At 39.0% G+C, this 12,120-nt stretch overlaps 1 protein-coding gene across 3 annotated transcripts in view; it reads right to left on the reverse strand.

The window, feature by feature from the left end:
• The window catches only part of DHRSX (dehydrogenase/reductase X-linked), a 160,502-nt gene that overhangs the window by 108,896 nt on the left and 39,486 nt on the right, over window positions 1-12,120 (reverse strand). For all 3 annotated transcript variants that reach the window (XM_057411850.1, XM_057411843.1, XM_057411858.1), the window contains one exon: window positions 3,257-3,325. In XM_057411850.1, the coding sequence (XP_057267833.1) occupies window positions 3,257-3,325 (69 nt within the window). The remainder of the gene's footprint in view (window positions 1-3,256; window positions 3,326-12,120) is intronic.

The raw sequence follows: 12,120 nt of genomic DNA on the forward strand, positions 1-12,120 counted from the left end.
TCTGCATTCCTCTGACTCCGAGGGAGAAAGTCTCTCCTTCCTTTCTCACCTGGCTTCAAATGGAAGCCTCATGAATGCTGTGGATTTAGTGCTTAGTTTTATAATTGTGGTTTTATTTGAACTGCCGCAAAAATGTTGCGTGAGATTAAACACAGGCTTTTCCTTTTGAAGAGGTCTGTGCTTAATATGACTTTTACACCCTGTTTTCTCACCAACTTTCAAATTTTTTCTTCTTTGAGTGTAGTTGCAACTCCAGCTCCTACACTGCTCTTGTGAGAGCCTTTCCTCAGTACTATGCTAAGTGATATTTATGCATAAACTTTTGCTAATTGCTGATTCCACTGGCATTCATGAACCTATGCTGGAATGAATGTAGCTTTCATTCATGTTTATATATTAGTTTCCAACATTTGTATGCTTGTAATCATTGGGTTAAAACCAGCTTTCATTTGCAGAGATGTAAACTGAGGGTAACTGAGGAGATAAGCTATATTATGTACACAGAAAGATTTTTTTGTAGTATCATTGAGAGTTGAGTTTATCACAGAAACTTCCCAATCAATCAACAGAAGTCAGTCTGCTGCAGGTCACCTCTCAGGCTAGTTCTGTCTAAACAGAATCCAGGTCAGGACCTGCAGTGCCCTTCCTGATGTGAACCTGTGCTCAGCAAGCAGGCAACCGTTGAACATTGCCTGGAAAGCACTCTCCTGATCTAACTAATGAACACACTAGCATAGACACACCCTGGGTAAATTACAGAGACTTACACAATTAGAATATCTCTGTGGCAATCCCTAGCCATCAACAATTTTCCCAGCCATATAATTGCTACTATTAACAACACAAGTTCCCAATTTAACAAATGGAAGCAAGATAAATGCCCACATCATTCTGGCTTCTCCCAGCTTTATGATTCAGAGCGTAGCAATCTATTGCCCTTGGTCTTTTGGAAATAGTGGCCATTTGATAATTTCAATGACAATGCAGCACTTCTTCTGGTCTGCTCTGAATATCTGAGGGCTTTGAGTGCTTTATCATGGAAGAAGTTCTGATGTTCAAGAGAACTGGATCCATCATGACCCAAGGACCTATACCTTATTCTCTTCCACTCTTGTGGACCCATGTCCTTCTTCACTCTTTACGTTTAGCAACAGGGAACTCAGCACAGAGACTCAAAACCAAGAAGGACACCTAAACAGTAGGTTGGAATCAGCAGGGAGAGGAATGAAAGAGGTTTCTGGTATAGCACTATGAGAGAGGATGTGTGGTAAGAAGAGGTGATGCGATATATTGCTTAGATTTTTTTGTGTCCTTCAGCATCACTGTCTTGTAAGGAGATGGCTGCAACTGATTTCCTCTCCAGTACCCTACCATCTTTTGGCATTGACACTGGTTTATATGCCTCCAGTATGAGAAAAGAAGTTTCCTGCCACCCTGCATTCAAAATGTTCTCAGTCTTTTCTTCATGTCTTGCCATGTTGCTGCTGCAAAAAAAAGAAAGGATCACCTGCATGCATAGCCTTTTGATTATTAGTCTTTATTCTCCTCTGAAACTGTTAACAGCTCATCAGCTGCTTCATAGGAATCACTTACATACACGCTTTGAAACTCACATGTCCCAGAAGTGTACATTATGTCAAGAAAAACTACTTATGCTTAGATAGCAGACAGAGCCCCAGACAGACAGTGGCCAAGACACAGAAGGCCCATATCACCTTAAAAACTCTGTAATTACATTACATTGTGCATTCAACAAGCCTGGCCTTTTCCCAGAGCTGTCTCTGGGAATGTTTGTGCTATGTATGGCTCAGCCAGGAAACAAGGAGAGGACGAGGTCTCTTGCTCCCTTTTGCTGTCTAATCTGCTAACAAGCAAGGAGATTTTCTTTGTTATTAGAGATTTGAGGTCTGGATAGCAAACTGTTGGCACCCACTCATATAGTTTGTCCACAGTAAAGGAAGGACAGCTATATTGTCCTAATCCTTCATTATGCTGGCTGCCCAGTAATACTGCTTTGGGTAGCTCCCCTTCAAGAGTCCAGTATTTCATATGGGAACAGTTTCTGTAAGCAGTTTTCTTCACACAGGACTGCTGCTCAGACTCAAGTGAACCCTTTGTACAGGACAATTCACTTGTAAGTCCAAACATCCCTCAATCGGGAAACAATTCTTGAAATTTGCTTTAAGAAAATTCTTGAAATTCTCTTTCCATTTGTTTTAGGGCCAAATCTACCAGGACGTGAGATTACTAAACCCTCAGTCATTATAATAAACTTCAGTCAACTTTAGATACACTTTCAGCTTCCTCAAACTGCCAGCTGTATCTTGACAAAGTTTGTAACTGAGCATTAGAGCTTATTTCATTCAGAAAAACCAGGAAAGACTGGGGTGCTAGAAAAACCTGTGATCACACGGCTGTGAGAAAATAACACAGACCCGGCTTTATTCCGCTTCATGCAGGTCACGTGAGGTAATTAATTCCAAATGGTTTTGGTCTCTGTACAGAAACTTCCAGCAAAAGACTTAAACAATGTAATAATTACCTTTTTCCTTTCATGATCCTTCTGACTATACCTTAATTATGATGCTTTTAACTAGCATACATGTATCCTGAGGGTATGATGGGTGCACATTTAAGTCAAAAGATAAATCTTAATGAAAGGGGGTTTTAACACAATAATTAACTTATTTTGATCATCATAACAGTAATTATTAGAGGCACAAAACCAGAATCAGATCTCAGAAGAAGCCATGAAGATCCTAAATAGGATGGACTAGAAGCACTGCCCTATTATTTTGCCAAGAAATGATACATCAAAGTGGCATCAGTGAATCATCATATGCTAATAAGAGCTACACCCAGTGAATCTGAGATGGAAACATCAGATGCACTAACCCCCACCATAAACTGCAAATTATAATCACACAGCATATAGTGCGCAATACACCTTTTCTCATAGTTATCAAGCTACGCTCTCCTTCTGCCTCCCCAACATGACTGCCCATGGATTTAAGAGAAAAAATGAAGAACTGTAAAAACATAGGATTTTTGGCTTGATATGAAAGACCCAGCTATTTTTAAGAAAACAGTTTCATTTTGTGAAGGATTATAAGCTCTCAACATCCTTTACTTTAAGGATTAGCTTCCCCAAAGTAAAAGATGGTTAACAATACACAAAGTGGGATAATGTAAGAAAAGGTGCCAGCTGAAAGAGAGGAATAAAGTGTTCCTTAAAGAAAAGGATAAAGTATGGTACCTTTTCCAGACGAAGTTTCTTCTTGTATTTTCCTCACTGCTTCTTGGCCCTCACTCTCACTATTTCCAGCTGTTAGAATACAGAAAATGGAAAATCAGTGACGCAATCAACCTAAGGACAGCAAATATAAGCATGCTGCTATGAAGTGCTAACCACAGTGTAAAACCAGTATGAAGTTTTAGGTGAAAAGGCACTGTCAGGTAGAAGAGGTTTTGACAAAGGCTGTACAAATGCACTGCTGTTCACACAAGCTCTGCCTCCTTATCTCATTTATTCATACAAGATAGGACCAGCTTTTGTGACATTCAGCTTAGGTAAATAGTGACATTTGTTTGGCAATTTTTATAATAACTTATATCAAAGGAAAAACCAGAAGCACAAACAAAATATTGTGCTTGGTAGTACAAGTTAACTTTTTAAAAAGAAGTTTCACATTTTATTTATCCATCCACAAACATTTTCCATAGCATGACACATCAAAATACCTATTGCTTATTATCCAAATTCAATATAAAGAATGATACCTCTTACAAACTTCATGAAGGTGCCTTTTTCTTTTCCTGATTATATAAACCTCTGCCTTGGTTTTGGTCATGTTTTAACCCAAGCCAGTAACTAAGTACCATGCAGCTGCTCACTCACTCCTCCCAACCCACTGTGAGATGGGGAGAGAACTGGATAAAGTTAAAAGCCTCAGGTTGAGATAAAAACAGGTTTTAATAATGTAAATAAAAGTAAAAGACTATAATAATAACAAGAGGAAAAAGAGAGAGATAAATAAAACCCAAGAAACACAAGTGATGCACAGCACAACTGCTCACCACCCACTAACTGATGCTCAGCCTGACCCGAGCAGTGATCAGCCTGTGCTGACCAACTCCCCCCAGTTTATATATTGGGCATGACGTGCTGTGGTACGGAATATACCTTTGACTAGTTTGGGTCAGGTGTCCTGTCTCTGCTTCCTCCCCACTTCCTGTACCCCTCCTCACTGGCAGAGCATGAGAGACTGAAAAGTCCACGATTGGGGTAAGCATACTTGGCAACAACTGAAACACCGGTGTGTTATCAGCATTGTTCTCAGGCTGAAGCCAAAACACATCACTGATTGATTCCCCAACCCTGGACACTTTCAAGATTTGGCTCGACAGCATGCTGGCACATCTATTCTAGGTCATGCTTGCCTATAAAGATTGGAATAGACGATCCTTGAGGTCCCTTCCAACCTGGTATTCTATGATTTTATGACACTGTATCAGCTACTAAGAAAGCATTAACTATCCCAGCAGAAACCAGGACAGTTTCTATACAGGCTTTATCTTGCGCCACTTTACAAGCATTCTGTCCTCTCATTCAACTGTTAGCTATGCAGCCACAATTTCAGGTTTTCCACATTTTTTCTCTCTTTTTTTTTACTAACAGTGAATCAGCTCTATCAAAGAGAAGAATCACATCACAGAATAAGCTGAATTTGGAAGGGACCTCAGGAGGTCATCTAGTTCAGCCTCCTGCTCACAGTAGTTGGTATCTGCTTGTATTTACTTTAAGATGTTAGAACATGCTTTATATTAAGCTGGATTCATTTGATCTCACAGCGAATATGTTCAAAAAGTGGGAGTAAGCCCTTTGAGACAGGTCATGCCATCCATAGGTTACATTAGATAAAGGCTCAGAGCAGTGAATGGAGATTTTTGGGACAACCTGACCACTTTGAGAAGGCAGGTTAATATTCTTTTGAGGATGGAGGTTTTGCTGTGCTTCTGCAGTAAAAAACAGTGATTTGCAACACATCTTTGTTTCCATGATATGCAAGAAGACTCAATATTTGCATAAACGTAGCCAAAAGAAAGACATTCAGCATTTCAGATACTGGAGAGAAAATAATCCTCACATAAAGCCTAGAGTCATACTGGCCTATAACTGTTCTCTATGAATTCCATTAACTAGAGAAATATGTTGATCAGACTGACCAAGAAAGAAAGAAAGAAAAGGAAAAAAAAACAAACCCAACCAAACAAATACACAAAACTTCCCAAACCAACCAACCAACCAAACAATACCAAGGAGACATTTGCAGTATTTTCCCTTGCTGTTGTTTATTTTCCCTTTTAAATCAGCCTTGTACAGAACAGAAACATTCAGCTTGATGCTAATTTCTACATATAGATGCAGCATCCACAAACCAACCCTCCAGTGAAACCGCCATTTCTGGGGAAATCTGCACAGGGGTTGTGGGCAAGAGATTAGTTTTCCTCATTGTTTCACCTCAAATGATGTACTAGAGTAAGATTTCAAACTCAGCATGTTATTACACCAGAGAGAGTTAGTGTAGAAACAAAAACACTTAAGTGCCAATTCTGTGAAGGTCTTCCTCTTTCATTCAGCCCTCTTGATGAAGATAACGGACTTATTAAAGCCTCCAGTGTCTTGATTTAACTCTCAGTACGTTCACTTAATTTGTTCTTTTAAAAGAGCTTGTGTTCACAACAAATTTTAATATGCTTTATTTTGCTGTTATATAAATGGTTATTCATTGAAGCTCAGTGCTTTCCAAAAGAGCTCATTTTATTCATATTTGCATATTTTTCACTCTAGACCACTGGGAAAAAATAATTATTTTGCTGAACAGTCACTTCAGTTGTCTGTTTCCAGCCTGAATCAAGAGAGTTTGAAAAGCAGATTTTGAAACCTGGAGTATCTCAGTAAAAGCTGCTACTGTAATAGAGGCTTTTGAAATGCTTCTTTCAAAGAAAATCCTGTAAGAAAGAATAAATGAACAAATGACACTGAACACTGAACAAATGACCAAAATCCTTACATAAAGTTCAAAGACATGTATATTAGAAAGATACTGTAAGACTATGAGAGTAATCTACACTTCTAAGTTAGCTTAAGGAAACCAGCATCCCCTTGCTGAGGATGGGTGGGAGAAGAAACGGATATTGCACTGTTGTACTGCCTCTCCTCTGGTACATCCTTCTGGGATCCTCTATGAAAAGTGAGTGGTAGGCATGAAAAAGAACAACCCCCTTTTATTCAGAATTAAAAAAAACCTCTTTTTTATTAAAACTTAAAAAAAAACCAAACTGTTAACTCACCAAACTAACACAATCAGGTTTAGGCTGGGAAAAATGAAAAATAGAAATAGTTTGTGTCTTTTTGATGAAGATGGGTTACTAAATGGCACAACCTTCAAGTACACTGGAGCACAGCACTCAAAACTATGGAAGGGGACAGTTTACTATACAAGGATTAAATTCTTACCACCATCAACTGGTTTAGATCCTAAATAGTACATTTATAGCGATTCTTTAAAAAACTTTGTGACGCACAGGAGAATCCTTGGACTGGACTTTTTGACAATTCACCATAATTTTCGTAGGCTCAACACATCAGAATTTACTCATTTTAAATGCCATACCATCTGTAGCATAAGATTTGCCTACTCTGAATTCAAGTGGTTTGGACAGATGAATAGGCACAGGAAGGCAGACCATGCGTTTTATGCAGTGAGGGAATCTGAACAAAAGCTTTGAGAAAAAGGGATTCAATGTCTTGAGAATTTAGATCATTAAGTACCCAAAACCATAATAATCTTGCTTTTCCTGCTAGTTTAAAGTGTCTACTGGGAATACAAAATAGATACAGTTGTCTCAAGAACTGTTTATGCAAGCTGTTCAGTGCCCTATCTGATGTTTTTCTTTTTAGTCCCTACAGAACAGTAAAAAAGTTAGGTAAGACTGATTCAATAACATTCCTCAATACAATCAATTCTTAAAATAAAACTAATAACATTCAAGTCTGAATGGATTCATTTGTGCAAAATGTCACTTTAATGGCATGAAAAAATCTAATTCTTACTAATACTGAAACTCATGTTGAAAACAAAAAGATGGAAAATATATTTAATAGAACTTTTAGTGAAAAACATTGACTCTCCTCTTCAACATTCATCTACACAAGCACCGCAAGTCAAAGCATGTCAATCTAAAGCCACCACAGAAGCATATAGAAAAATTGTTATCAGCAGCAATAGGCTTTGGATCTTACCCTAAAGGTCAGGCTCTGCCATCTTAATGTAGATCCTAACTCTGAACTTAAGTAGATCCTAACTCTGAACGTTATTTCAGGGATTTCAACAGAATTATCACAGAAGATTGCTCAGCCTGAACAAGGATGGCAAAAGCACAGCTCCTAGAAATCCAGCACAGCTGGGAAACATTCATACTATCACTAGTTAAGGGGTCCTGATACATCTGTATTATATTCTTTATACTTTTTATTTTTTATATTTTTCTTTATATTTTTCATTTCTTTGAATGTGAAAATCTCTCCAAAAGAGTAAGTGATACTTATGCTGAAAATTGATCCTGATAAAAAAATCAAGATCTTTTCCAGTTGCTGTTTTTCAAAAATAAGGATTTGCAATCTTGACGTTTCAAGGGAACACACTGCAAGGCATTATAAAGGAATTTATAATAGTCTATGAAGAATGATACAGCCTGCAAAGCTGAAGGTTGCCTGAAGAGAATAAACCCACAAATCCGAAAAGCCTTAGCTTACCAAAGGTAGCAGGTGGAGAATTTCCTGACTTTCAGCTAAATAACATAAAAGTGAAACACAAATAAAACCTTTTTGAGACTACAGAATCACAGAATCGTTTGGGTTTGAAAAAACCTTAAAGCTCATCCAGTTCCAACCCCCTGCCATGGGCAGGGACACCTTCCACTAGACCAGGTTGCTCAAACCCCCTCCAATATGGCCTTCAACACTGCCAGGGATAGGGTAGCCACAGCTTCTCTGGGAAGCCTGTGCCAGTGTCTCACCATCCTCACAGTAAAGAACACCAAGAAGATGCAAACCACTCAGGTTGAGATGGTCCAGAGAGAGACCCAACCCCTCCATCCTGGAACCCAAGAGACACACTGAGCACTGAAGCACCCCTCAGCCTGCAACAAACCCCACTGTAGGCGACCCAGAAAAGCGAGGACAGGGTGATCTGCTTGGTGGCAGGTCAACTGTGCAGGCACATCGGCTCCCAGTCCCTCCCTCTCCCCAGCCTCTGGCAAGTGCAACCCCTTCATTCACCTGGGGAACTCTACCTGAGATAAACGCTCATCTCTTGACTTATTTAGCTATAATTATGTATCAGATAATCCCTGAAATGATGAACCACTTTCCAGGGTTCACAGCCTGCCCCATGGCATTCCCCACTCCCCCTGATCACTTAAAGTAACACAAGTTTAGAACAGATGCCTGTAAACTAATGCATATGCATCTTACCAGGAGAAGCTTGATGGTATGGTAATAAATCCTGTAAAAATTTATACCATTTGACTAAGGAGTTGCAGAGGGTAATGGTTAGGTGGTTTTATGCAGCAGAATATAAAAAAGACTCCAACTGGAAATCTGAATTAAGGTACCTCCTCAGAGTAGCATAATCCTCATTACAGTTGAAGGGGAACTGATTTCATCAGCACGCCAGCCTGAAGACAGGGTTGCAAGGGCACCCAAAGCCTCAAGAGAAAACCAAAATCCTATCAGCTGATGTTATGAGGATTATGATTTTGCGAATGCGTGTGGCACAACAAATAGCATATGCCTGAGAGAGGATTGACTGCCCCAGAAAGCTCTGAGGATGAGAAATTTGAACTCAGTACAATGAGTATTTTCTAAAGGAATCTGTAATGTCTTCAATAAAAAAGAAGAAAAAAAACCTTGTTTAGAACAAAAGAAATATAGATCTTGGGGTTTATCTGTAAAACTTTCAAGACATTAGTTATTCAATAAAGCTAGGTATAAGGATGTGACCTAAGGATGAGGAAGTGATAGAGCTTCTTTATATCTACAGATACCACACATCTTTTGTCAGTTTGCAAAGAGAAAATAAATTACCATTCTTGCCCTAGGTTTTGGCAACCCACTTGTTCCACCGAGAAGTTAAGAACGACCCTGTTTATCAAACCCAAGATACACCTACACAAGTGCCCTGTTCCCAACAATAACCTGGAGCAGATGCTTAAAGGGAAGGTGTGACAGCATAGGAGTGGCATTTTGCAATACATCCCCCCTGCCAGTAGCAAGAAGTTGCAGGAATTTAATGAATCAAAGGTCACACCTAGAGTCTCAATGAACCTATCCTCCACTGCTTCATCTAATCGAACTTCCAATTCATTCAAGCGCTTGGCTGCCGAAGGGGTCTGGGACAACAGGCTCTGTGACACACTTAATTACATTAAATATAATGACACAATTACATTAAAATGTTGTACTTCGGTACTTTGTTTTTGTTTGGGTTTGGGTTGGTTTTGCTTTTGTTTGTTTTTAATTTATTTAATTTGTTTGATGTTCTATATTTTGTGTACAATAAGACAGGAAATAACCACTTCTCATCCGCTTTCTTTATACCATTCTTAATATTGCACCTCAGTCATCTGTTTGCAAGTGAAAGAACCTCTGCTTATTAGCCCCATCAGCCCCACTTGGCACAGGGCCATCTCACCCTCCTCACCATCCTTCTCTTATTTTTTCCAGTTCTTCCTTAGAGCAGGCTCCGTATTTTTTCCAGTTCTTCCTTCCAGGCTCCTTAGAGCAGAAATTGGGGACTAGAGTGTTTGACAAAATTCTAACAGATTTGGAAGACTATGTGCGGCTGTGTGTGCATGCATAATGTATAAATAACACTGTAAGTAGAGTTTTCATAACCCTGATTACAGTGTACTGATACGTTAGAAACTGAACCAAATGACAATTGCAAGGCAATCTGCATGCATTTTCTTAATGTTCGTATCAGCAAAAGGAAACCATCACCCACATCTAAAAGGCTGGTAACATTTTGACACCTCCTGAATAACTCTATGACTCACTCAGACCTAACAAAACTTAGCTTAAATTATGAAGATAAATACTTTTCTACAAAAAATATATCTCAAGCATCTCACACATCTATGTACAGTGAGAAAAGACTATTAAAGTGTCTCATATAAATTGTCAGCAATTGAAATTAAATCAAACTGTCTTTGAAAATGAACAATTGCACCATCTTGATAGGGTTTAATTACCTTTCTAAAGTCACTTTGTATTATTATACAATATAAGAATTGTCTGATTTATAGTGCAGAGAGTCCAGCTTGAAAATTGGAAACTAATGTGAATCAGATGACAGAAATAGCTACTGTTGGTCTCCTGCAGGGCCTACAGAGGTCACACAGCAGTGCCAAGTCTGGTGATGGAACTACATTTAGTTATGCCAAAATTGCATGTCTCAAATAAGTCACTTGAATATATGTATATACATATATGTACATATAACGGTACTTTTTCCTTCAGAATGTGAGCCTTAGAAAATCGCTGATAGACAAAAAGATTGATTACACTGTCCTGAACCTGGTGTTTCATAACAAGCAGCACATGTGTAACACTGTCAAGCTGGACTTCTTCATTCACCATTATCAAACAGTATTATCAAAGCTCCAACATTAGATATTCTCAGACATTTTTTTCCAGACCTTTATTAATGCACTGAGAAAAAAAAAAAGGAAAAATCAAACAGAAGCTTTCTTTTTTTAAGTCAACAATTTTAACATGCACCCACAGAATCCTCTTAAAATTAAACCCCAGTGATGAAGGATGGAAGGAATATGAAGAGTTTACACTTCTAATCAGTTTAAATTCAGACTCACAAAACTGTGGCCAGCACTGTGAACCAGAGCTGAACCTACTGGGTTTTACGAGAAGAATCTCTTGATTTTGCAATGTTATATTTACTTATAAGTCCACACAAAACACCATCTTCAATATCAGTCACTAGTCAGTAGGCACCAAAACCTGTGTGTCATTTACCTTCTGGCTCTGAAAATAAAATTGCAAGATTATTTATCAAGTAGTAAACTGCATAGGAGGGAGCAGGAGCTCCTGGTGTGTTTTGGCTCTGAAGACTCACCACTGGCAGTAGCTTTCTCTACCAGGGGTCCACTGTCTAAGATTTTCCTAAAGCAAAGGCCTTTCTGACTGCCCATAATGTTACCACAGCCTGACAAAAAGTCTCAATGAAATACCTCAAACAAAACCTTAGAAAATGACTTTCATCATTTCAGCATTCATGCCAACCTTTTCCCAGCAACAGGCTGCAGGCAGGGCAAGCAGAACTCGCAGAGGTGCAAGAATGGTATCTTATGCACCAGTGCTGTGACTGGAAACAAAGAAGCTGTAAAAGCACTGTGCAACTGCTTGCTGAAAAAGTGAGCACACTGCCTTTTCATAACAGTGCCCATTCATGTTCCACAAGGTTACATGCTTTTTATTTGGCTGTTTTCCTCATTCCATTGGCAGACTGAATTTAAAAGTAAGTTACTTCAAACATTTACTCCTCTAAAATGTCAAATGGACTTTGACATCACAGATGGTGAATCATCTTCACATCAGACATTCAGGTCTGACTCATTTGCCTGACACAGGGATTTCATTCTTTGTTGCTAAATTCCCTTTAGTGAGAAAGAAGCACTCAGTGAAAGGCCAAGACTGACTGTGAGCTACACTAGTCTCCCTTGCAAGCCCAAATTCTCCTAACATCCACGCTTTCACATTAAGTTCATGTCTATATACAAACACAGGGTGAAAACGCTTCTAGGGTAGAAAGCTTGAGCACACTTGCTGTCTTATTTGAAGCTTAAATCTTTGCTTGCATGGCCTCAAGCTGAATCAGCTAATGCATGCCAATGTGCCATCAGGTATTTTAAGCATACTCTGGACACTTAAGGCCAACAGTTAGCAACAAGGATGGAAGGTCATTGCATTTAATGTGATTTTGAGACTGTTTTAATCTTGCAGCTGGAACAAAGCCTGAGACTATCCATTCTCCTGAC

The sequence above is a fragment of the Pezoporus wallicus genome, unplaced genomic scaffold (assembly GCF_028554395.1).
Source record: "Pezoporus wallicus isolate ANWC-B61680 ecotype Strahan unplaced genomic scaffold, APGP_CSIRO_Pwel_v1 contig_2372, whole genome shotgun sequence".
In the NCBI taxonomy this organism is placed as follows: Eukaryota; Metazoa; Chordata; class Aves; order Psittaciformes; family Psittacidae; genus Pezoporus; species Pezoporus wallicus.